Source organism: Hyla sarda, chromosome 2, assembly GCF_029499605.1.
Source record: "Hyla sarda isolate aHylSar1 chromosome 2, aHylSar1.hap1, whole genome shotgun sequence".
NCBI lineage: Eukaryota > Metazoa > Chordata > Amphibia > Anura > Hylidae > Hyla > Hyla sarda.
This window is the reverse complement of record NC_079190.1, coordinates 51,431,289-51,459,012: the sequence shown is the minus strand read 5'-3', so window position 1 is coordinate 51,459,012 and position 27,724 is coordinate 51,431,289. Positions and strand designations below refer to the sequence as shown.

General features: G+C 45.2%; 1 protein-coding gene across 5 annotated transcripts in view; it reads left to right on the top strand.

The window, feature by feature from the left end:
* ATP8A2 (ATPase phospholipid transporting 8A2) overlaps positions 1-27,724 on the top strand; it is a 955,662-nt gene that overhangs the window by 900,619 nt on the left and 27,319 nt on the right. For all 5 annotated transcript variants that reach the window (XM_056561782.1, XM_056561783.1, XM_056561787.1 and 2 more), the window contains one exon: positions 17,340-17,444. In XM_056561782.1, the coding sequence (XP_056417757.1) occupies positions 17,340-17,444 (105 nt within the window). The remainder of the gene's footprint in view (positions 1-17,339; positions 17,445-27,724) is intronic.

The window sequence follows — 27,724 nt, the reverse complement described above, 5'->3', positions numbered from 1 at the left end:
AGAAGCAAGATTAAGCATTTGTGTCCACCTCAACACCTACTAAGGTGGACACAGTAAAACTACTAAAACGTAACAGCAGGAGGTGCTATACTAACATTATTTTGGTAATATCTGGTGAGATGAGAATTTTTCGTGTAGAATCGGGAGCTTGATTTAACTATAACACTATTCTTTGTGGAACAACTCTTTTAACTATTAAAGGGGTACTCCGCCCCTAGACATCTTATCCCCTATCCAAAGAATAGGGGATAAGATGCCTGATCGCGGGGGTCCCACTGCTGGGGACCCCCGCGATCTCGGCTGCGGCAACCGAGACATCCGATGCACGGAGTGAACTTCACTTCCTGCCGAATGACTGGTGATGGGGGGTGGAGGCTTGTGACATCACGGTCAGGCCCCCTCAATGCAAGTCTATGGGAGAAGCCGTGATGGCATAGACTTGCATTGAGGGCTTGTGGTCGTGATGTCACGTGCAAGACGTGACCGTGACGTCACGAGCCTCTGGCGCTGCACCCAATGCTCTAAACAAACGCCGGGTGCAGTAGGGAGATCTCGGGGGTCCCCAGCGGGGATAGGATAGGGGATAAGATGTCATGGGGTGAAGTACCCCTTTAAAGGGGTTATCCAGGAATTTAAAAAATTGTATTTTTTCTTTTGAAGACCGCACCATGTCTGTCTCCACTTTGGGACTGGTATTACATCTTGGCTCCGTTCACTTCAATGGAACTGAGCTGCAGAACAACACTCAAATTGGAGACAGACAGGGAGAGGTCTTTGAAAGAAAAAAGGCGTGTTTTTTTATTCCTGGAGTACCCCTTTAAATTAAGGTGGAATAACTTTGCTTCTCTTCAGTAAGGACTATGACTACCATTCACTGTTCATCTGGAAATGACACCAACATTGCAACGCACACAAACAGACAGGTTTCTAAGCATCGTGTTCCTTGAAAGTATAACTTACATGTAGTAGAACCTGCTAATGGAAAGTACATATTGCATCTTATTATAAGCGCCGGTAGCTGCTGATCCTACATTCTATGTATCTGTTAATTCATCTGCGCTCAGCGCACTAAGTGCCTGTACGTACAGATTGCTCCCAGGCGCAGCTAAGAAGTCAGCACGACTGTCAGCTTATTAAACAGTGCAGATGTAAGACGAGAGTTGAAGGGCACATCTGTTCATACAAGTATTTGCCTACTCGACAGTCTGATCACTAGACAACAATATCCCTGCTCCTTGTAGTTACAGAGCTGAAAACACTTATTACCAAGGAAAAACTGTATTACCATTCATCATATTCCTTAAAGAGGTCTGTGCCTATTGGCCGAGTGGGTATCACATACAGCATAGGATGGGTTCACATCACGATTGTGCCATCCATGGCCTGTATACACTAGCAACAAGAGCATATATACCATAATGTCAGACCGTGAAGAAGCCATGGGGACCTTAGAGAGCCCTTAGCGGGGGGTGATGTCTTGGTTCATCAGGTTCCCTTTTCTGTTGGAAGGAAACCACTGAGGGAGTCTACCAAAATTTCAATCCTTAATAAACCCATGATGCCACCATATAGAACATTTCACACTATAAATAACCACATATCTGGCCATGCTGGAGTTGTAGTTCTGCAATATCTGGAGGTCCACAATTTGGAGAACACTGGTTTAGACCAACTATTAGAATCCATGAAGCCACATCCTTCCCCAGTAAGCCATGCCTGTTTTCCAGACAAGGCACCTTTTACCTTCCCTCCGATCCGGCTCTAAGGCCTCTTCACCACTCGCTCAGTTATCTGAAGTGGTGCAGGACCTGCTGTGTAGGAGAAGGTCCTGCACCACTAACAGAGCAGAGAATGCAGAGGCCTCAACGCAGCAGCAGAGATATGGTGAGTGGGATTTTTATTTTCTTTTGGGGGGGACTTAATGGAATGATCTACTTAATAGGAGGTTACAAACCTGCCTGACTACCTAACTACTGGGGCCTTATAGATAAAATGGGAGGGTTCCCTTCCTAATTACCTTCCCTGCTGAAGGCTCCAACCTAATATGGGGATTCTCTACCTACTAGGGACTTCTACCTAATAGGGGGGGATTTTTCACGTACCTACCTACTGAGGGCTTGTATCTAATAGGGGGATTCCATACCTTGGGTCTTCTACCTTTATAGGTAGGGAGGATCCCTACCAACCTACATAATGAAGCCATCTACCTAATAGGGGAAATCCCTACCTACTTATATTCAGAGGGCTTCTACCTTGTTGGGGGATCCCTACCTTCCTACTGGGAACTTCTACCTAATTGAGGGCATTCCCTACCTACTTACTTTAGGTTTCTACCTAATAGGGTGATTTCCTTCTAACTACCTACTGGGGGGCTTCTACCTAATAGTGGGGATTTACTACCTAAATACTGTGGGCATATCCTAATTATGAGTGTCAGTGTGGGCCTCATGTTAAAGGGGTACTCCACCCCATGACATCTTATCTTCTATCCAAAGTATAGGGGATAAGATGTCTGATCGCGGGTGCCCCGCAGCTGGGACCCCGCAGCTGGGACCCCCACAATCTCTGTGCAGCACCCTGCGTTCGTTTCGAAAGCTGGGTACTGGTGATGGGGGTCATGACGTCACTGCCACGCCCCTCCTGACGTCACACCACAGCCCCTCAATGCAAGTCTACTGCCACGCTCCCTCCCATAGACTTGCATTGAGGGGGCGTGGTGTGACATCACGATGCGGGTGTGGCAATGACGTCACGACCGCCCGCTCCAAGCATTCGGAGCAAAATGTTCCGAACGCTTGGGCAACGGAGTACCCCTCTAAGGCTTTACAAAGTCTAGCGCCACCTCTGCTGTCACATGACATTGGTATTGGTGAATACCTGAAAAATTGTTACTCATACTCGACCTTAAAAAAATCAGGATGTTTCTCAAAATTACAATTCTCAGCCCTGACAGCCTTTGGCTGGGTATGCTGAGAGTTGTAGTTATACAACAGCTGGAGAGGCATATGTTGAGGAACACTGCTTGGGAAGATGTTCCTTGTTGACCATTGTATTGTTGCACATCCTATAAAAGACAGATGGAATCCCTCAAAAAAACAAAATGCATTGCCCATCCCCAAACCATAGCACAAACTGTATTAATATATTAACCGCAAATAAACGTTCCTCAATAAAAGTCGTTTCCATGACGTTGTAAAGAAAACATTTGACGTGCAAAACATTAAATATTTATACTTCTGCAATAAAAATATTTCATAAGAAAAACAATGAAGTAAAAATTTGGAACGCAAACCAAAAAAAAAATCCAATGGAGCCCTACAGCTGAGGTGCCTTAATGTGACTTGTCATAGCTCGGTCGGAATACATTCCCTGTACAGCGACGTTTCCATAACACTTCCCAGCTAATTGATGTAACAAGCTTTACTGCAGCCATTAGACTACAAAGCCCATTGTGATGGATTTGCTCAATATCTTCTCTGGCTCGGAAGTTCTCCACAAATCATCAGTTGCACACAGCAGGATTAGGAGGTTGTCAGGGTAACAATAACATAACTCAGCCCGGGTGACCCCAAACACTTTGCTACCACTGCCTGAGTGTTGGCGTCTGTGCATTACTATATAATCCAAGGGAGAGTAAACATCCAGCCTAGTGGGGGGTTCACACCGGCCTCTTATCTACATACTACTGTCACGATGCCGGCTGGCAGGTAGTGGATCCTCTGTGCCAGAGAGGGATTGGCGTGGACCGTGCTAGTGGACCGGTTCTAAGCCACTACTGGTTTTCACCAGAGCCCGCCGCAAAGCGGGATGGTCTTGCTGCGGCGGTAGTGACCAGGTCGTATCCACTAGCAACGGCTCACCTCTCTGGCTGCTGAAGATAGGCGCGGTACAAGGGAGTAGGCAAAAGCAAGGTCGGACGTAGCAGAAGGTCGGGGCAGGCAGCAAGGATCGTAGTCAGGGGCAACGGCAGAAGGTCTGGAATCACAGGCAAGGAACACACAAGGAACGCTTTCACTGGCACTAAGGCAACAAGATCCGGCAAGGGAGTGCAGGGGAAGTGAGGTGATATAGGGAAGTGCACAGGTGAACACACTAATTGGAACCACTGCGCCAATCAGCGGCGCAGTGGCCCTTTAAATCGCAGAGACCCGGCGCGCGCGCGCCCTAGGGAGCGGGGCCGCGCGCGCCGGGACAGAACAGACGGAGAGCGAGTCAGGTAGGGGAGCCGGGGTGCGCATCGCGAGCGGGCGCTACCCGCATCGCGAATCGCATCCCGGCTGGCAGCGGAATCGCAGCGCCCCGGGTCAGAAGACGTGACCGGAGCGCTGCCGCGGGGAGAGTGAAGCGAGCGCTCCGGGGAGGAGCGGGGACCCGGAGCGCTCGGCGTAACAGTACCCCCCCCCTTGGGTCTCCCCCTCTTCTTAGAGCCTGAGAACCTGAGGAGCAGACTTTTGTCAAGGATGTTGTCCTCAGGTTCCCAGGATCTCTCTTCAGGACCACAACCCTCCCAGTCCACTAAAAAAAAATTTTTTCCCTCTGACCTTTTTGGTAGCTAAAATTTCTTTGACCGAGAAGATGTCCGAGGAGCCGGAAACAGGAGTGGGAGGAACAGATTTGGGAGAAAAACGGTTGAGGATGAGTGGTTTGAGAAGAGAGACGTGAAAGGCATTAGGGATACGAAGAGAGGGAGGAAGAAGAAGTTTATAAGAGACAGGATTAATTTGACACAAAATTTTGAAAGGACCAAGATAGCGTGGTCCCAACTTGTAGCTAGGGACACGGAAGCGGACATATTTAGCGGAGAGCCATACCTTGTCTCCAGGGGAAAAAACGGGGGGAGCTCTTCTTTTCTTATCCGCGAACTTCTTCATGCGTGATGAAGCCTGTAAGAGAGAATTTTGGGTCTCTCTCCATATGATGGAAAGGTCACGAGAAATTTCATCCACAGCGGGCAGACCAGAGGGCAAGGGAGTAGGGAGGGGGGGAAGAGGGTGACGGCCGTACACCACGAAAAATGGGGATTTGGAGGAAGACTCAGAGACCCTGAAGTTATACGAGAATTCGGCCCATGGGAGGAGATCTGCCCAGTCATCCTGGCGGGAGGAAACAAAATGTCGCAAATAATCACCCAAGATCTGGTTAATCCTTTCTACTTGTCCATTGGACTGGGGATGATATGCAGAAGAAAAATTTAATTTAATCTTGAGTTGTTTACAGAGAGCCCTCCAGAATTTAGACACGAATTGGACGCCTCTATCCGAGACAATCTGCGTAGGCAACCCGTGAAGACGAAAAATGTGTACAAAAAATTGTTTAGCCAACTGAGGCGCAGAAGGAAGACCAGGAAGAGGGATGAAATGTGCCATTTTGGAGAATCGATCAACGACCACCCAAATAACAGTGTTGCCACGGGAAGGGGGTAAATCAGTAATAAAATCCATACCAATCAGAGACCAAGGCTGTTGGGGGACAGGCAGAGGATGAAGAAAACCAGCGGGCTTCTGGCGAGGAGTCTTATCCCGGGCACAGATAGTGCAGGCTCGCACAAAGTCCACAACATCCGTCTCCAGAGTCGGCCACCAATAGAAGCGGGAGATGAGTTGCACAGATTTCTTGATACCCGCATGACCTGCGAGATGGGAGGAGTGACCCCATTTGAGGATTCCGAGGCGTTGGCGAGGAGAAACAAAGGTCTTTCCTGGAGGAGTCTGCCTGATGGAGGCAGGAGAAGTGGAGATCAGGCAGTCAGGTGGAATGATGTGTTGCGGAGAGAGTTCAACTTCTGAGGCATCCGAGGAACGAGAGAGAGCATCGGCCCTAATGTTCTTATCGGCAGGACGAAAGTGAATCTCAAAATTAAATCGGGCAAAGAACAGAGACCACCGGGCCTGGCGAGGATTCAGCCGTTGGGCAGACTGGAGGTAGGAGAGGTTCTTGTGGTCGGTGTAGATAATAACAGGAGAACTTGATCCCTCCAGCAGATGCCTCCATTCCTCAAGTGCTAATTTAATGGCTAGAAGCTCTCGATCCCCGATGGAGTAGTTCCTCTCCGCTGGAGAGAAGGTCCTAGAGAAAAAACCACAAGTGACAGCATGCCCGGAAGAATTTTTTTGTAGAAGAACAGCTCCAGCTCCCACTGAGGAGGCATCAACCTCCAATAGGAAGGGTTTGGAAGGGTCAGGTCTGGAGAGGACGGGAGCCGAAGAAAAGGCAGACTTGAGTCGTTTAAAGGCGTCTTCTGCTTGAGGAGGCCAGGACTTGGGATCAGCATTTTTTTTGGTTAAAGCCACGATAGGAGCCACAATGGTAGAAAAATGTGGAATAAATTGCCTGTAATAATTGGCGAACCCCAAAAAGCGTTGGATAGCACGGAGTCCGGAGGGGCGTGGCCAATCTAAGACGGCAGAGAGTTTGTCTGGATCCATCTGTAGTCCCTGGCCAGAGACCAAATATCCTAGAAAAGGAAGAGATTGGCATTCAAACAGACATTTCTCAATTTTGGCATAGAGTTGGTTGTCACGAAGTCTCTGAAGAACCATACGGACATGCTGGCGGTGTTCTTCTAGATTGGCAGAAAAAATTAGGATATCGTCCAGATATACAACAACACAGGAGTATAACAGATCACGAAAAATTTCATTGACAAAGTCTTGGAAGACGGCAGGGGCGTTGCACAGTCCAAAGGGCATGACCAGATACTCAAAGTGTCCATCTCTGGTGTTAAATGCCGTTTTCCACTCGTCCCCCTCTCTGATGCGGATGAGGTTATAGGCGCCTCTTAAGTCCAATTTAGTGAAGATGTGGGCACCTTGGAGGCGATCAAAGAGTTCAGAGATGAGGGGTAAGGGGTAGCGGTTCTTAACCGTGATTTTATTAAGACCGCGGTAGTCAATGCAAGGACGTAGGGAGCCATCTTTTTTGGACACAAAGAAAAATCCGGCTCCGGCAGGAGAGGAGGATTTACGGATAAAGCCCTTTTTTAGATTCTCCTGGACGTATTCGGACATGGCAAGAGTCTCTGGGGCAGAGAGAGGATAAATTCTGCCCCGGGGTGGAGTAGTGCCCGGGAGGAGGTCGATAGGGCAATCATAAGGCCTGTGAGGAGGTAGAGTCTCAGCTTGTTTTTTGCAGAAAACATCCGCGAAGTCCATATAGGCCTTAGGGAGACCGGTTACTGGAGGAACCACAGATTTACGGCAAGGGTTACTGGGAACCGGTTTTAGACAGTTCTTGGAACAAGAGGACCCCCAACTCTTGATCTCCCCAGTGGACCAATCCAGGGTAGGGGAATGAAGTTGAAGCCAGGGAAGTCCAAGGAGAATTTCCGAGGTGCAATTGGGGAGGACCAAAAGTTCAATCCTCTCATGATGAGATCCGATGCTCATAAGAAGGGGCTCCGTGCGGAAACGTATGGTACAGTCCAATCTTTCATTATTTACACAATTGATGTAGAGGGGTCTGGCGAGACTGGTCACCGGGATGTTGAACCTGTTGACGAGAGAGGCCAAAATAAAATTTCCTGCAGATCCAGAGTCCAAGAAGGCCACTGTAGAGAAGGAGAAGGCAGAGGCAGACATCCGCACAGGCACAGTAAGACGTGGAGAAGCAGAGTAGACATCAAGGACTGTCTCACGTTTGTGCGGAGTCAGCGTACGTCTTTCCAGGCGGGGAGGACGGATAGGACAATCTCTCAGGAAGTGTTCGGTACTAGCACAGTACAGGCAGAGGTTCTCCATACGGCGTCGTGTCCTCTCTTGAGGTGTCAGGCGAGACCGGTCGACCTGCATAGCCTCCACGGCGGGAGGCACAGGAACAGATTGCAGGGGACCAGAGGAGAGAGGAGCCGAGGAGAAGAAACGCCTCGTGCGAACAGAGTCCATATCTTGGCGGAGTTCCTGACGCCTTTCGGAAAAACGCATGTCAATGCGAGTGGCTAGGTGAATAAGTTCATGTAGATTAGCAGGAATTTCTCGTGCGGCCAGAACATCTTTAATGTTGCTGGATAGGCCTTTTTTGAAGGTCGCGCAGAGGGCCTCATTATTCCAGGACAATTCTGAAGCAAGAGTACGGAATTGTACGGCATACTCGCCAACGGAAGAATTACCCTGGACCAGGTTCAACAGGGCAGTCTCAGCAGAAGAGGCTCGGGCAGGTTCCTCAAAGACACTTCGGATTTCCGAGAAGAAGGAGTGTACAGAGGCAGTGACGGGGTCATTGCGGTCCCAGAGCGGTGTGGCCCATGACAGGGCTTTTCCGGACAGAAGGCTGACTACGAAAGCCACCTTAGACCTTTCAGTGGGAAACAGGTCCGACATCATCTCCAGATGCAGGGAACATTGGGAAAGAAAGCCACGGCAAAACTTAGAGTCCCCATCAAATTTATCCGGCAAGGATAAGCGTATCCCAGGAGCGGCCACTCGCTGCGGAGGAGGTGCAGGAGCTGGCGGAGGAGATGACTGCTGAAGCTGTGGTAGTAACTGTTGTAGCATAACGGTCAGTTGAGACAGCTGTTGGCCTTGTTGCGCTATCTGTTGTGACTGCTGGGCGACCACCGTGGTGAGGTCAGCGACAACTGGCAGAGGAACTTCAGCGGGATCCATGGCCGGATCTACTGTCACGATGCCGGCTGGCAGGTAGTGGATCCTCTGTGCCAGAGAGGGATTGGCGTGGACCGTGCTAGTGGACCGGTTCTAAGCCACTACTGGTTTTCACCAGAGCCCGCCGCAAAGCGGGATGGTCTTGCTGCGGCGGTAGTGACCAGGTCGTATCCACTAGCAACGGCTCACCTCTCTGGCTGCTGAAGATAGGCGCGGTACAAGGGAGTAGGCAAAAGCAAGGTCGGACGTAGCAGAAGGTCGGGGCAGGCAGCAAGGATCGTAGTCAGGGGCAACGGCAGAAGGTCTGGAATCACAGGCAAGGAACACACAAGGAACGCTTTCACTGGCACTAAGGCAACAAGATCCGGCAAGGGAGTGCAGGGGAAGTGAGGTGATATAGGGAAGTGCACAGGTGAACACACTAATTGGAACCACTGCGCCAATCAGCGGCGCAGTGGCCCTTTAAATCGCAGAGACCCGGCGCGCGCGCGCCCTAGGGAGCGGGGCCGCGCGCGCCGGGACAGAACAGACGGAGAGCGAGTCAGGTAGGGGAGCCGGGGTGCGCATCGCGAGCGGGCGCTACCCGCATCGCGAATCGCATCCCGGCTGGCAGCGGAATCGCAGCGCCCCGGGTCAGAAGACGTGACCGGAGCGCTGCCGCGGGGAGAGTGAAGCGAGCGCTCCGGGGAGGAGCGGGGACCCGGAGCGCTCGGCGTAACAACTACATTATAGCAGAAAGATCTTACCATGATTTATAAACCATCGGGGAGTTTAAGACCCTGGATTTTATGTCAAGAACATAAGTATAGAGCAAGAAGGAAGCTTTGTTCTTATTTACAGGATATACAGTATATGGTGGGATTAATTGGCTATTTGCAGCTTAAAATGTTTTACGTTGTTTTCATGCTGAATTGTTTTCATATCCCATAAGATGCAAATCAAAAAATGTTGCAGTATCTTGTAATACCTTTTTTTATTGGACTAACAGAATTCTGTAGAGACAAGATTTCGGGATTCTCTACAGAATTCTGTTAGTCCAATAAAAAAAGGTATTACAAGATACTGCAACATTTTTTGATTTGCATCTGTATCACTCGACTCATACGGCCACTTAAATTTACTACGATATCCTATAATAGTAACATAATTTCATAGTTTATAAGGTTGATAAAAGAGTTGATCCCTATATCCCTATTGTGTCCCCACTGTATTGATCCAGAATTAGGCAAAAAACCCTTTCAAGGCTGATGCCAATTTCCCTATATTGGTGGGAAAATTCTTTCCCGACATCAGAATAAATCCTTGGATCAATGTTCTGATCTATAAATCTAATATCCATACCCTGTAATGTTATTAATCTCCAGAAATGTGTCCAGACCCCTTTTGAACTCTCATTGCGTTCACCATGACCACTTCCTCTGGCAGAGAATTCCACAGTCTCACTGCTCTTACAGTAAAGAACCCCCGTCTGTGCTGGTGTAGAAACCTTCTTTCCTCTAGATATAGAGGATGCCCCCTTGTTATAGATACAGTCCTGGGTATAAATAGATCAATGGAGAGATCTCTGTACTGTCCCCTGATATATTTATACAATCATGGCTGTAAATGTTGGCACCCCTGAAATTTTTCTAGAAAATTAAGTATTTCTCACAGAAAATGATTGCAGTAACACATGTTTTGCTATACACATGTTTATTCCCATTGTGTGTATTGGAACTAAACCAAAAAAGGGAGGAAAAAAGCTAATTGGACATAATGTCACAGCAAACTCCAAAAATGGGCTGGACAAAATTTTGTGGAAAAATAAGATCGTTTCAAGCATTGATGCTCCTTTAAACTCACCTGGGGCAAGTAACAGGTGTGGGCAATATAAAAATCCCACCTTAAAACAGATAAAAAGGAGATAAGTTCACTTAGTCTTTGCATTGTGTGTCTGTCTGTGTCACACTAAGCAAGTACAACAGAAAGAGGAGAAGAGAACTGTCTGAGGACTTGAAAACCAAAATTGTGGAAAAATATCAACAATCTCAAGGTTACAAGTCCATCTCCAGAGATCTAGATTTGCCTTTGTCCACAGTGTGCAACATTATCAAGAAGTTTGCAACTCATGGCACTGTAGCTAGTCTCCCTGGATGTGGACGGAAGAGAAAAATTTATGAAAGGTGTCAACGCAGGATAGTCTGGATGGTGGATAAGCAGCCCCAAACAAGTTCCAAAGATATTCAAGCTGTCCTGCAGGCTCAGGGAGCATCAGTGTCAGCGCGAACTATCCGTCAACATTTAAATGAAATGAAACGCTATGGCAGGAGACCCAGGAGGACCCCACTGCTGCAAGACTACATTTTGCCAAAATGAACTTGAGTAAGCCAAAATCCTTGTGGAAAACATCTTGTGGACAGATGAGACCAAGATAGAGCTTTTTGGTAAAGCAAATCATTCTACTGTTTAAATGGAATGAGGCCTACAAAGAAAAGAACACAGTACCTACAGTGAAATATGGTGGAGGTTCAATGATGTTTTGGGGTTGTTTTGCTGCCTCTGGCACTTGGTGCCTTGGATGTGTGCAAGGCATCATAAAATCTGAGGATTACCAATGGATTTTGGGTCGCACTGTACAGCCCTGTGTCAGAAAGCTGGATTTGCGTCTGAGATCTTGGGTCTTCCAGCAGGACAATGACCCCAAACATACGTCAAAAAGCAGCCAGAAATGGATGGCAACAAAGCGCTGGATAGTTCTGAAGTGACCATCAATGAGTCTAGATCTAAATCCCATTGATCACCTGTGGAGAGATCTTAAAATTGCTGTTGGGAAAAGGCGCCTTCCAATAAGACCTGGAGCTGTTTGCAAAGGAAGAGTGGTCCAACATTCCGGCTGAGAGGTGTAAGAAGCTTAATGATGGTTATAGGAAGCCACTGATTTCAGTTATTTTTTCCAAAGGGTGTGCAACCAAATATTAAGTTAAGTGTGGGGGCGTTGGGGGATAAAGCCTTGTGGGGTGTAGGGTAGTTGGGGTGTTTCTGTTCAGAATAGTAAAGGGCGCTGTTAACCCTTGTCACTCGTGACGCCAGGGTGTGGGTTAAGTTCTGTAATCTTGATAGGCCTATTGCCACCCTTCCCAAGAGCAATAGGTGAATGTAGAATAAAGGATTGTCCACAACCACTGTTAACTGAAAACTTGCAGGAACTTTTACTGAAGAATTTCTGTACATGCAGCAATAGTAACAGTCCAGATAACAGAGTCTCTACAGATATAACTGAACAGCGATTGACAGTTGGTTGGGATCAGATAAGCTCAATTTAGCTTCTTAGGGATTTTGTAGCATAGATCCGCTGGATTTAAGGGTGCGTTTAGGTCCAGTGATCTTGCGGGGAGTAGCGGGAAATTGCTTAGTATTACCGCTATGTTAGAGGACGAGGCCGCAAGGCTTTGGCCTAGTAAATTGTCTTGTAAGCTGCGGAGGTCCTACCTCTTCCAGAATCAGCAACCCAAGAGAGCGATCAAGATGGCGCGGGTCCCTTATGTGGACAGGGGCTGGCCGTTTTGGATTGGTCCATAACAACTGTCACTCACCATTACATTGCATTGTGGGTGAACACGTCATGAGAACCTCCAAAGGTCCTGTAGCAAAACCATAGAGTTCTAAACTTAATCACGTGACCCGCAGGTCCTGCTACGCTGAACAGGTAGGCAATTAAATATATACATATTTATACTTATATTGATATGAATTTCTATACAAATATGAATTCACTGAGGGGTGACAAGGGGATAACTATAGGAGAGGGACCCCGACGTTCCTAGGGACTCTGACTATGGGGACCTCTACAAAGGTAACGTATGAAATATGGTACCCGGATACCACATAAGGGTGCCAATACTTTTGTCCAGCCCATTTTTGGAGTTTGGTGACATTGAGGGACATTTATCAATGTTTGCTTATGTATTCTTTTTTTTAGTAATTTTTTCCTTACTTTTTTTTTGCTTATGTGCGACGTATTTATCAACTGGTTTCAGCCTGTTGATAATTTTCTTTCACGTAAGCAATTTTTCCTTTCTTACTTTAGTAGTAGCTTTTTCTGCTCCATGTTTGAGCTGGAGTAAATTTAGTAAATTTTTAACGCTGTTGCGACTTTTTTTTGCGCAGTTGCGACTTTCGCAGTTAATAAATACCTGACTACCCGTAGTCCATTTTAAAATTATTACTACATAGTAAATTTTAGGAAAACTTGCTTTTCTCGCTTTCCAGTCAAAATGTCGCACGAAAAATCGTGTAGTCGCAGTTGCGACAATTTTGCGACAATTATAGTAAAGAAAACCTGACTAAACCCGTTGATAAATGTCCATAATTATGTCCAATTAACTTTTTTCCTCTCTTTTTTGGTTTAGTTCCAATACACACAAAGGGAATAAACATGTGTATAGCAAAACATGTGTTACTGTAATCATTTTCTGTGAGAAATACTTCATTTTCTAGAAAAATTTCAGGGGTGCCAACATTTACGGCCATGACTGTGTATAGTTATTAGGTTGCTCCTAAACTTTCTTTTTTCTGAAGTAAATAACCCTAATTGTGATAATCCCTGATTAAATTTGATTGTGTAAGTCTAGGTTCACACTGTGTTAGGGCTTCTGTCAGATGTATCTGTCGCATCCGAAAACAGGAGGCCAACGTATAATGTAACGGAGGGCAGCAGACCGCGCTTTTGAGTCTGCAAAAAGAAAAAAAGGAATGCGGCCCAAATGGTGACACCCTTTGGCCCATTGAAATGAATGGCATGTGCTTTTATTACATTATACTTCAGCATCCCGTTTTATTTGTGCAAAATAAATGTGACCAGCGCTAAAAATTGGGGTGCTGTTGTGGGCTGGTTAGGCTCAAGTCATATTGAGATGGTGGCCTAAGGTATACTTACGATCTGACAGAGCCACATGGATATTTTGTTTTTCTTGTCAATAAATGAATTGAACTTTCTTTAAGCATAGTAAGAAGTACAGTTGTTTTTCTACTTGTTTAGCATCTTGCTTTAACAGGATACATCTAATGGAAGCTCTAACATGTATGAAGGGCAGGTAAGGGGGTGGGGCAAATTTTTAATAGTATGCTCCTAAAACCTTGCCTTAAAGGGGTATTCCGGTACTGAGCGTTCTGAACAAACAGTTCTGAAAGCTTAAAGCTGGCGTCAGGGCTCGTGACATCACGGCCCCGCCCCTTGAGACATCATGCTCTGCCCCCTCAATGTAAGTCCATGGGAGGGGGCGTGGCTACAGCCACACCCCCTCCCTTAGACTTACATTGATGGGGTGGGGCTACACATCACGAGGGGGCGGGGCTACACATCACAAGTCCCGATGCCGGCTCTAAGCTTTGGGAACTATTTTTTTCCAAACGCTCAGCACCTGAGTACCCCTTTAACTATACCACCTAAAAGGTGGTGCAGGCTAAGGCCTCGTTCACAGGGGGAGAATTTCCGAGCTAGTGGAAAAATTCCACTCAGAAATTCCATTGCAGCAGAGTCCCATTGTTTTTAATGGGATTCTTCTGCACCAAGCACACAACATAATTTCTGTGGAAGCCAGAATCTAAATTTCTACTGCAGTTTTTTCCGCTATGGATATTCCGATTCTGGCTTATGCAAGACAAAAATGGATATGTCAATTCTTTCTGTTGAATTCGTTCAGAAATGCATTGCCGTCTATTGACGCATTTCCAAATGGTCCTAGCACATGTTCCGCCAGCGCCTGCAGCTTGCAGATGTCCACTCGGAAACTTCCCAGGTGGACTTTTGACTGTGTGACCATACCCTGAGAGTAGACTGTGGTAAGATGCGCTAGATTATCAGGCAGCCTGATACACTGTTAAATTCTGGTGCAATCTAACTGTCTAGTCTAAGTTAAAAAGTTGTGTGTTTAGGCCATCCTCCTCCATGCAAAGCCACACCCCTTTGGCAAGAGTGTTGCAGACTGTCAAAAGTTGCGTAACTATTGCACAAAAATGATGTGACTTTTGGCAAATTAATAGATTTCCCCCAATATGTGCACAGACAGATGCTTTCCCATAGACTTTCATAGAGCAGATTATTAGATTTATTCGATTAAAGATTAAAAAAAAATAAAAAAAACACCTTTTATACCTATTTTATTTTTTTATTTCTTTATTTTTTATTTTTTTTTCCTTTTACACTGTGTGAACCCAGCCTAAGGATGATTTACACAAGGAACAAATTTGCTGCAGAACATTTCGGCAATTTCATCCTACATGCATTTCCTCTAAATTTTTTTTCTTTACATCCCATGGAAATGACAAAATAGTTCAACACAGTTGACATGACTTGTGTATAGGGGTTTAAAATAACACGAAATATTGTAACCTGAAAACTATTCTCAATTGGAAATACAAGCCGAGACACGAGAAAGACAGAAATAAAATAATTGAGAGATACAAAAAAGCATCAGTCCACAAACAAGGATCCCATCTTCAGGGAATGACATTCTCTTCAATTATTGACTGTGAGAAATTCTACAGGAGCTGTTCCAGAAGCGGGAGGTGGAATTGTGCCTTGGAACGCTCCCCGTAATGTCATAACATGTGAATTGAAGTGGAGCATGCCCCAGATTTGTTTATTCAGACAGGCACCAGGGATGTCAAATCACAAAAAGGAGCTAATCAGATAATAGAACAATCATCCTCCACCAGGGTGTCCCAAAATAAGCGCAGCAGGCCCCCTACTAGATAGTTATGGAATACCACAAAAAATACAGAAGGCTGCTACAACAATGTATCAGTGCTCGGCGAGGGGGCATAAAACAAGAATAAAAGAAATACAGAAGGCTGCTGCAACAACAATGTATCAGTGCTCGGCGAGGGGGCATAAAATAGACACAGAACGCTGCTACAACAACAATGTATCAGTGCTCGGCGAGGGGCATAAAACAAGAATAAAATAGATACAGAACGCTGCTACAACAACAATGTATTAGGGCTCGGCGAGAGAACATTAAACAAGCATAAAATAGACATCACAAAAATACAACAGCAGCAAGATTGTAAGAAACGGGAGGAGATGACTATATTTATCTTACCAATTATTCGGATGCATTAAGGATGATCGGAAAAGGGCAAAACCTGGGAAAAGAAGAGGTGGAAGGTTATGACATCTGCACGCTACTTATCTATTATCATCGCTGCTTGTCAGCACTTGGATATTCCCTATGTGTTCAATATAATAAAGGGGTAACCCCGGAGGGAAATCAACTGGTGCCAGAAAGTTAAATGACTTCTATTTAAAGGGGTACTCCACTGGTCAGCATTCAGAACTAAGAATTTAGTTCCGAACACTGTGTGTGTGTGCTGTGGGAGTTGACCACGCCGCCTTGTGACGTCACACCACACCCCCTCAATGCATGTCTATGGGAGGGGGCGTGGTGCCCACCACGCCCCCTCCCATAGACTTGAATTGAGGGGCATGACGTCACGATGGGGCGTGGCCAACCCCCACAGCGCACACACAGCATTCGGAACTAAATGTTACCAGTGGAGTACCCCTTTAAGAATCTTAATCCTTCCAGTACTTATCAGCTGCTGTATGTTCCACAGGAAGTTGTGTTGTTTTTTCCAGTCTGACCACAGTGCTCTCTGCTGCCACCTCTGTCTGTGTCAGGAACTGTCCAGAGCATTAGCAAATCCTCAATTCTTGACATGGACAGAGGTGAGAGTACTGTGGTGAGACTGGAAAGAACTACATAACTTCCTCCGAAGCATACAGCAGCTAATAAGTACTGGAAGGCACCAGTTGATTTGAAAACATTTCTTTTTTCCTCCAGAGTACCCCTTAAAGACAGACTTGTGATACTCCAGTCTTAGTATTCCGCCATAGTAAAGTGGCCTTAGTTTTCTTCTTTTGCCTACAAATCCCATAATTCCATTTTCCTCCCTCCCACACATCAGCCACCACACCCATTGAAACATAAATGAGCTGCATCCATTCAAAAGACCTGTGGTTTTCAATCAGGGTGCCTACAACTGTTGCATTAGTTGCAGATTGATCTCTCTCCCACCAAGCAATCCCTCCACCCATTGAAGCAGACAGGCTCCCTGTCATCAGCTGACTAGTGAGTCAGGTCTCGGCCGCATTGCAACCTGGGAAAAATCCGAGACAACAGTCATTTTGTATGCTGGTAAAAATAAATATTGTGCTGAAAATCACAGAAGAATTGTGGGAAAACCATCACACACAGGTACAGACACTATATTATGAACTACACTAACTTTACAGCCCCTGTATTCCTGGAATACCCCTTTAATTGACTCCCCCTCCCCATTTATGCAGACACCACAAGTACATTAGCATTTCATGCCAGTTACACCCCTATATTTTGGCTGTTTTACATATTGTAGACCCATGAAATGTAAACATCAGCTTTGTATCTATGGGATATTAGAGCACCACCATGGACTGCTGCAACTGAAACAAAACTGCACCTGTTACGCTCACACTCGGGTGGAGTAGTGCCAACCTGCTGATGAACTTTGTTGGTGTGACTTGTTTAACTAGACTTGTGTAGGTATCATAATGCAAAAACCAAATACAGTGAAGCCTCTCCAAAAGACCACCACCTCACCCAGAAAAGAAGACCACTTATAATGGCAATTTTGGATGCTCCGCTCAGAGAATTTTCATTAATGGAGTTAAAAGCTTCTGATGTTTCCATTTGAATGGTTGCTTATGCTTTATATTTGCAGAGCCAAGCACACCTACCATAAAACACTGTTAGAAGAAGTCCAGGAGGTAGAGACCAGGTCCAGGGAAACGGGCAAAGCTACCCTTCGTGACTCCAATGGAAAAAGGTAAAATTGTTGTGTTTCAATCCATTGTACTTTCTAAGACAGTGGTCCCCAAACTGTGGCCCTCCAGAGGTTGCAAAACTACAACTCCCAGCATGCCTGGACAGCCGTTGGCTGTCCAGGCATGCTGGGAATTGTAGTTTTGCAACATCTGGAGGGCCACAGTTTGGGGACCACTGTTCTAAGATGTTATGCATGAGCAGCAATGCAGTAAAGTGAAGCTCCAAGATGGCGGTTCACCAGGTTTGTGTATAAGTAGTTTACGAGATAAGCACATGATCAGTGCTCAGCATGTGTTGGATGGAAAGAGACAGAAGTCGGCACAACCTAGTCCCACTTTTCCTATTGGTGTTCACATATAATAGGCAACAGGCAAAACCATAAGGCACAAACCGTCACCGCTGGGTGCGCAGTGTCCAATGAAACAAACAAAATCAGAAATGCTATAAGGCTGGGTTCACACTACGGTTTGTAACTACGGTTCCCGTATACGGCTGGGAGGAGGGGGGCGGGGCTTAGTCGTGGCGCCCGCACTCAGCCGTATTCGGGAACCGTATTTAATGAGCCCACCGGAGTGAACCGCAGCCTCCGGTCGGCTGCGATTTCGGCCGTATGCGGTTTCCCGACCGCAAGCAAAAACGTGGTCGACCACGTTTTTGCCTGCAGTCGGGAAACCGCATACGGCCGAAAAAGCAGCCGACCAGAGGCTGCGGTTCACTCCGGTCGGTTCATAGACATGCATTAAATACGGTTCCCGAATACGGCTGAGTGCGGGCGCCGCGATTAAGCCCCGCCCACCCCTCCTCCCAGCCGTATACGGGAACCGTAGTTAACAAAACGTAGTGTGAACCCAGCCTAACAAAGTATGACCAGAGGCACTCAACGCATCTTGTGTTCAACAGAGAATTTATTTCTTTTGTGTAGTTTTAAAATTCAGCAGCGTCCTAACCTGGTAATGCTGTATTTTAAAACAGCACAAAAGAAATAAAAGTCCATTAAACTCAAGATGCGGTGAGTGCCTCTTGTCATACTTTGTTATAGTATATGTGTTATAGGTTGTCTTCTACATCAGAGCTCCCCAACCCAGTCCTTAAAGGGGTACTCCACTGGAAAACATTTATCATTATTATTATTATTAATCAACTGGTGCCGGAAAGTTAAACAGATTTGTAAATTACTTCTATAAAAAAAATCTCAATCCTTCCAGTACTTATCAGCTATCAGTATGTATGCTTCAGAGGAAGTTGAGTTGTTCCATTCTGTCTGACCACAGTGCTCTCTGCTGTCACCTCTGTACATGTCAGGAACTGTCCAGAGTAGAAGCAAATCCCTCCTGCTCTGGACAGTTCCTGACATGGACAGAGGCGTCAGCAGAGAGCCCTGTGGTCAGACAGAAAGGAAATTCAAAAATATTTTTTTTTCCTGTGGAGCATACAGCAGCTGATAAGTACTGGAAGGATTAACATTTTTAAACAGAAGTAATTTACAAATCTGTTTAACTTTCTGGCATCAGTTGATATTAAAAAAATGTTTTCCTTTGGAGTACCCCTTTAAGGCCTACCAGGAGCCCAGGAAAACCTGGAATGTTGGTGGTCCTTGAGACCTATGTGCCCCGAACTGGGCATGCTCTGTGCAAGTAGGTAGTGCTGTCCACTACCTGCAGATATTACATAAGACTAAGTATGCTAGTTAAAGAATACTTTCAATGGCCGCCTAGTTTACAATTTTTTCGACACATTTAGGTATTACATGGATGGTCCCCAATAGAATGGTTCTGGTTGGCCTTCCCGAGTTTTTTAGCTGAATCCTTCTAGGCCCTAGTTCTCCAAACTATGGCCCTCCAGCTATGGCAAAACCCATACTCCTAGCATGTCTGGACAGCTGTTGAAACTTGTAGTTTTGCAACATCTGGAGGTTCACAGTTTGGAGACCACTGCTCTAGGCCGTCTTGAGTATAATAAAGGGGGTCTGATAATAAGACAGTGACTTTAAAGGGGTACTCCACTGGTAAACATATTTTCTTTTAAATCAACTGGTGCCAGATAGTTAAACAGATTTGTACATTTCTTCTATTACAAAATCCCAATCCTTCCAGTACTTATCAGCTGCTGTATACTACAGAGGAAGTTCTTTTCTTTTTGAACTTCCTTTCTGTCTGACCAAAGTGCTCTCTGCTGACACCTCTGGAACTGTCCAGAGCAGGATAGGTTTGCTATGGGGATTTGCTTCTACTCTGGACAGTTCCTGACATGGACAGAGGTGTCAGCAGAGAGCACTGTAGTCAGGCAGAAAGGAGATTCAAAAAGAATAGAACTTCCTCTGTAGTATACAGAGCTGATAAGTACTGGAAAGGATTGGGATTTTTTTTAATAGAAGTAATTTACAAATCTGTTTAACATTCTGGCACCAGTTGATTATAAAAAAAAAATTCCCAGTGGAGTCCCCCTTTAAGGGATTAAATCTAAAGCAATACCCAAAATGTGGGTTTTATACGGCACCTTAAAGACCCAAGATGGTAATCCTTAAGACGACCGCCTGTGAATTCCTCCAGACGGGAAATGTCCCAACCCGTTGTAATTACTTGTAATGTCTCACATCAACACTTCCATGAGTTCAGAATGACTGGCCTGAGATCCTATCCCTTGCCCTCTCTGACGGTATGAACCTCTGCGGTGGCGTATCATGTTCCATGAAGCCATGTTGTGTCTGGCCTCTGCACCAATAACCCAGATCATGATGTTCAATGTGTTATTTATTCCTTTTGTATTATTTGTATTCTCAACGCAGACTTTCATTTCTGTTCCCTCATGCAGATTGCACTCACAAGGCATGCATAGATATGATGTAAGCAGCCCACCTCTGTTCTGTCTCCCACCCCCCTTCCTAATTACTCCTAAATTCACTGGGTGGTCCGACTATGATGTAGATAATGGTGGAGTGCTTAAATCTTGCCGAGTTTGCAGTGTGTGCCATGGTGTGGCCTCTTGAGTGCTCTCTCTTTCATCTCTTCTGTTTGCATCTTGGCCCCTTACACCTGCTCTGATTGTGCATGTCTCCGGGGAGGGCGCTCTCAGGCTTGAGTAGATTAGTAGTGTAGTGGGTTTTTTCTCTAATGCTTGTTTGCGTTTCAAATCTGCACCCCCCCGCTGTTCTCATGGAGTGTGTTTATCTGTGTAATAACCGCCCCGCTGCCCGGTCCTGCTGGGCACCTCCTGCCAGTCACTCTGATAGTTTTCTTAGCTTAGAAATGTTTTAGCACCAATGAGTAACCAGAATCTTTTTTTTTTCCTTCCGACACTGTCCCAGTTTTATTAGGAGCTTTCCTGCAGAGACAATTATTTCCAGCCCACCTTCTTGTTAAGTGTGGTGTTTTATCACATGTGGCTGCAAACAACAGGTTGTAACCTCCTTCCCTTGTGTGCCATATGTAGCATTTTTGAAGGCGCAAGTGTATATGTGTGTGTCAAAACGCGTCAAATGTGCAACCAAACAGTTCATGTAGTACTTAGCCATAACCTTTACTGAGCACCCAGTCAGGATATGGATGTTCCACCAACAAACCACTACACTAGTCAAAAAAAGGAGTATATGTCCATGGCCCTCACCTATTCTGTTCCATCTTTATGCTTTTTTTATTTTTATTTTTTGCAAAAACGCTCTCAAAAACACCAATGTGGACAGCAGTGTTGAGTAATGATGTCATGCAATGTAATTGTATTAATAAATAATGAAGAGTCATCCTGTAACTCCCCGCATGTCTATACTAAAGCACGTGAAGATCGATATGGAGATCAAGGAGTATAACGGGAGGCTCAGAGGCTACAACCGGTAGTTTCATGCAGATGCACTTCTTCCGGCCTCGGTAGAGGCCGGAAGAAGTTTATCTGTACGAAACTACCGGTTGTAGCCTCTGAGCCTTCCGTTATACTCCCTGAACTCCAGGCCGGAAGAAGTGCATCTGCACGAAACTACCGGTTGTAGCCTCTGAGCCTCTCGTTATACTCCCTGATCTCAAGGCCGGAAGAAGTGCATCTGCACGAAACTACCGGTTGTAGCCTCTGAGCCTTCCGTTATACTCCCTGAACTCCAGGCCGGTCTTCACGTGCTAAAGCACAGACATGCGGTGTGTTGCAGGATTACTCTTCGTTATTTATTATTTTTGGTACGCTCATTTTTATTCCTAGCACCACCGCATATTACAGCTTACTATTTGGATAGTGATTTCTTGGGACCTCCGTTGCTACATATGTGGTGCATATAGGGTATTTTTTGTCAGGTGTCTCCTTTCTATCTTCCCCTTTTTTTAATCAGTGTAATTGTATGACATCAGAGTAATGATGTAAGAGTTTTATATGCCAATCCTGATTAGAAGTATGTTGGAGTAAATTGCGCCAATTTAGGCATAGACTTGCATCAGGCATAGACTTGCATCACTGTTTAAGCCATTTTCTGGCCTAAAACATATTAGTCACGCCCCTTCCGCTACACCCCACCTTCTTTTTTCACCGATCTTTAAAAGTTGTAAGGGGAAGGGAGGGGGGAGTTGCGAATTATAGCACAAATGCAGTTGTAACACTCACGGTCCAGTAGACAGGAACACTTGTGGTAGTGGATCTGCTGGACCTGTGTGGCAGATGACGCGGGCTGTACCAGGGAGCGGAGTCTAAGGTGCTGCTGGTTTTCACCAGAGCCCATCACAAAGCGGGATGGACTTGCAGCGGCAGGTGGCACCCAGGTCGCTACCCCTGGCACGAATCGACCACACAGGCGGCTGAGGACGTTCGAGGCACAGGTAGGATATGACAACTCGTGGTCAGGATAGCAGAAGGTCAGGGCACGCGGCACAGGAGCGTAGTCAGGTAGGCAGACGGCAAAGAAGCAAGGTCAGGTCACAGAACAATGAGGTCAGAAAATGGCAAGGCAACCCACAGGAACGCTTTCTCTCAGGCACTAGGGCAACAAAGATCCGGCAGGGGTATGTGGGAGGTGCAGAAAATTATAACAGTGTGACAGGTGCAATGGATAATTACGGGCGCACTGGCCCTTTAAACCTTAGAGCTCCGGCGCGTGCGTGCCCTAGGAGGTGGGGGCACGTGCGCAGGAGCTGAGAGGAATCAGCAGAGGACAGAGGTGGGTGACGGGCTAAGATTCCCATGCGGGGAAGAGAAGGGCTGGGGAAGAGAAGGGGACAATGCGCTCACGGCCAGAGTGAGTGGCTGGAGCACAAGTTATCACAGCAGTGTACAACATACAGAGTGAGAAATCCAGGGATATATTATTGATTATTTTCTATGGAAAAATATATTGTGTGTGTGGATACCTATCCAGAGCTCCTCAGCTAGAAGTCTATGCAGGGGCTAAAATGTGGAAACCCCTATGATTGTTATTTTTTGGGGTTCATCACTTTATTTCCCTAAAAAACTGTAGGAATAAATCCAAGTTGAAACCTAACCAAGCAGTTGTGTAGCATGAGTTGACTGCTCCTCGGCAGTGCAAGTGCTGCACCTCCTAACCTGGCCTGACAAAAATAAAGTAAGTAGTGATGCCTACACTTTACCTTATAGGAGCAAACAGTCAAGCAATAGACAGGAGTCCCTGCTCTTGTATGTATATTCCCAGAACTCCTATTACTGGACTCCCTGCGCATGTACAATACTGAGTGGCAATGTGTACACTGTAGTCATTGTCACTCACTTTACCATCACCGAGTTGTGAGTGATGATGTATACACTGTATCTTTCACCACTCATTTTGCCTCCGCCAGAGTGATTAAAGGGGTATTCCAGGCCAAAACTTTTTTTTATATATCAACTGGCTCCGGAAAGTTAAACAGATGTTTAAATTACTTCTATTAAAAAATCTTAATCCTTCCAATAGTTATTAGCTTCTGAAGTTGAGTTGTTGTTTTCTGTCTAACTGCTCTCTGATGACTCACATCCCGGGAGCTGTGCAGTTCCTATGGGGATATTCTCCCATCATGCACAGCTCCCGGGACGTGACATCATCATTGAGCAGTTAGACAGAAAACTTCAGAAGCTAATAACTATTGGAAGGATTAAGATTTTTTAATAGAAGTAATTTACAAATCTGTTTAACTTTCCGGAGCCAGTTGATGTATTAAAAAAAGGTTTTGCCTGGAATACCCTTTTAAGGGTCACAATGATCATTAGATATTGGGACCCTAAGGGCCCAATTACACAGGCCGAGACATGCAGTTTTTACAAGGCTGGACTATCATGCAGGGAGGGCCACTCAGATGATCGATTGCTGCAATCCGCTGTCTTCCGCACATCTGATGATTTTTTAACGTCAGACCAAAGCGATCAGCCAACAAACGAGTGTTGGTGTGGCCCTATTGTGGCCCTATAATACAGGGCAATATTTACCTATTCTAAGAATTGAACCTTGGGCAACCTCCACTCTGCTTCCCTTCCAAGCTACACCACATGTTTACATATCCATAAAGGGGTTGTCCAGCCAAAAAACAACTTATCCTCTATCCATAGAATAAGGTATAAGTGTCTGATCACAGTGATCCAATCCCTGGGACCCCCTGCGATCTCCAGAATATGGCCGCGGCTCTCTTTGCATCATCTATACATTTCTATAGGAGCATCGGGGGTCCATTCTGGAAACCCTAGCCATCGGACGCTTCCCCAGAATCATACACTTCCCCTATCCTATGGATAAGGGATAAGTTGTTTTTGGCTGGACAACCCCCTTTTAATACTGCTTCATAATTCTCCAAGTTGGATCCTAAAATAATAAACTACACCAAGGAAGGGCAACATATGCCATTTCTTAAGGGTTGGTTGCAAAATGAACATCCATAAATGTATAATAAAAAAAAATTAATCTCACCACTATTGTATTTTAAGGATATGCTTGTTGCGGCATATAGACCAGCATTATTGGCGTCCAAGAATGCAAAATGTCACGTCTCTGTATAATGAAGTATTGGAACTCACATGACCCTATTAGTTCCCATATACAATATAGTGACACCTGTCATTGAGGAACACGGAGACAGGATAGGAATGAGACAGTGTAATAATACAAAGTGCCATCCATACAATACCTTATGCTAGAGACAAGACCTGCGAGAGTCCCTTAGAACTGGGACAATCACCAGACAATCATAGTAGTTATGAAAACATCTCTTATCTTGATGATTTCTTAAGAACCCTTATGGGAACCACAGGACACAAAGGTGAACAAACATTGAGAATCCAGCTAGTGAAGACAAGTCCTAGCCTAGGTCCACAGATTACCTGCTTCATTGAAAGCACTGTTTGATGTTGCCTATCCTCAGTGGGCCGCTGATCAGATCACAAGTGGAGGTGTGCTACCGGAGATGAAAGAACATGTTGTATGCCGAGCTCTGCAGCCAAGATAATAGCACATACAGCAAGGAATAGGTTCATTGTCATTCTGCAGCTCAAAAAAAACCCAACAAAGTCACCTTATATGTGCACCAATAATGCTAGAAGGAAATCAATACATACAAAAAGCCAACACCTGGCCCATAGAAAGGGAAGGCGACATTTAAGCTGTATTTTCAGTAAACATTCTACCTGAGCTCTAGATCCTCAAGTAAAATGTCTCAAGTGTTTGTTCATTGGATTTTCTTCTTTTAATAAGCTTTCCTTGGGCTGTTAAAATGGGACTGTGTTTGCAGATGGTTAAAGAACATGACGCTCCTCTATGGAAACTGGCCCAGGCTAGTGAATCAGTTGATCTTGTACTTACAATAGTTTATCCATGTCATGATCAGACTCTGTATTGTGCAGATTTCCAGTATAAGGAGTGGCATTAAACATCGTCCATTATAATAGATATGTTTGGCATATTAATAGATATCCTATTAATATGCCAAACATATCTATTATAATGGAAGATGTTTAATGCCACTCCTTATACTGGAAATCTGCACAATACAATGTTTGACCTGTAGCCGACGCAACCAATGGACCAAGATTGGGAAAGTATGATCAAGGACAGAGATGTCCAACCCAATGTTCCACCTATGTCACAGCTTCTTCTTTGGCCACTAGATCAACACTTTTCTGGGAATCGATTTAAACTAAGTACATGTTCTCAAAAAAAGGCAAAAAGTGGATGAGATTTTAACTTATTTCCCCTACATGCTGCATAAAAACTTGCATGGAAATCCGCATCGTGAATTTGTACATGTGAGGCTCATGGAGAAATGCAGGTCCATGCTGAATAGTCAGATTGCCTTGGCCGGCATACAACAATAGAAGAGTTCCATGCACAAGTCCTATTAAAAATGTACATGTGCACAGAACTTGCTGGGAATCGTACAGTTTCCTTGGCAACCTGGCTGCCCAGCATGAACCAGTGTCTCTTCACACCCGACCTAATGAATGGGAGGAGATCAGCTTTACAAGTACACTTTAAAGTGTCACCAAGTTTTTTATTTCCTGATTAGAGCTAGATACTGAAACGTTCTTTTTTCAAATCTGGGGGCTGTCATTTTGCTGAGCTGATTTTAACAGCATTTAGTAGTATGCTTTACGGTACGACCCATGGACACAGACAACTATAGACAGGAGCTGTCCCATTCAGATAAATTGGAGATCTTACTGGGTATTCTTTGTGACCTTTTAGAGGTTATTCTACTAGGACGGGGACACTGAGCTATGAGCAACAGCTATTGTGTGTACCTCCTTTATCTATATGCTGGTGTCTCCTGTCACTGTATTCCTGACTGTACTGAGAAGAAAGGCATTACTGCAAAATGATTTGTACAGAACATGAAGTCTCAGCTTAGTTTTAGCCCTAGTGGCCAGAATGGAAACTGCAAGATTTCAGGATTATTATAGATAGTAAAATGGAAAATTAGAAAAAAAAAATTGTCAAAAATTCTTTAAAATTATGGTTAGCATAAAGACCTGATTTAAACAATAAGTTGACAATAACATTTTATTGTTGTGGATTTTGCTGCTGAAATGCTGTGTTCTGCACCAGTAGAATTTTAACACCTTAAAGGGCAACTCCGGCCCTAAGACATCTTATCCCCTATCCAAAGGATAGGGGATAAGATGTCTGACCACGGGGGTCCCACCACTGGGGACCCCCTGCAATCTTGCATTCGGCACCCACCTCTTTGAGTTGCATGCAGCGCTGACAGCTCACAAACTGCCGGGTGCCGACCACGGGGCTGGAATATCGTGATGTCACGAATCCGCCCCCATGTGATTTGGAATGAGGGGGCGGTGGAATGACAAATCAGATGATGCGAGAGTCGGGGGATGGCATTGCTCCCATGTTTCCCTAGCTCTGCCTTCACGTTTACTTTACAGATGGGACCAAATGGCCAACCATTTGGTGAGTCGTATAGACAAACATTCACAGAATGGGATTTCTCCAGATAATCCAGATTTGTTTCTTTTAAATACATGAACTGTTTTCATACCAAGTGAATTATAAATGTGATCTGTCATTCTGGAACAGAAATGTGCTGTGCTCTGCATATGATTCTATGGCGAAGGCAGTTCTGAAAACTAGACATATTACGGATTTAGACTTTTATGAGATCTCACATATAACAACTGTGATTATGGGGTATTTTCCCATACTCTTTAACCCGTACCCATATGAAGGACATTGTAGATGGCTAACAGACATGGCAAGCATTAAAGGGGTACTCCAGTGGAAAACTTTTTTTTTTTAATCAACTGGTGCCAGAAAGTCAAACAGATTTTTAGACTACTTCTATTAAAAAATCTTAATCCTTCCAGTACTTTTTAGGGGCTGTATACTACAGAGGAAATGCTTTTCTTTTTGGATTTCTCTTCTGTCTCGACCACAGTGCTCTCTGCTGACCTCTGCTGTCCATTTTAGGAACTGTCCAGAGCAGCATTTGTTTGCTATGGGGATTTTCTCCTGCTCTGGACAGTTCCTAAAATGGACAGCAGAGGAGCACTGTGGTCGTGACAGAAGAGAAATCCAAAAATAAATTAAATTAAAAATCTTTATCCTTCCAGTATTTATTAGCAGCTGTATGCTACAGAGGAAATGATTTTGCTTTTTGAATTTCTTTTTTGTCTTGTCCACAGTGCTCTCTGCTGACACCTCTGCCCGTGTCAGGAACTGTCCAGAGCAGTATAGGTTTGCTATGGGGATTTTCTCCTGCTCTGGACAGTTTCTGATACGAACATCAGGTGTCAGCAGAGAGCACTGTGGAAAAGACAAAAAAGAAATTCAAAAAGCAAAGAATTTCTTCTGTAGCATACAGATACTAATAGGTACTGGAAGGA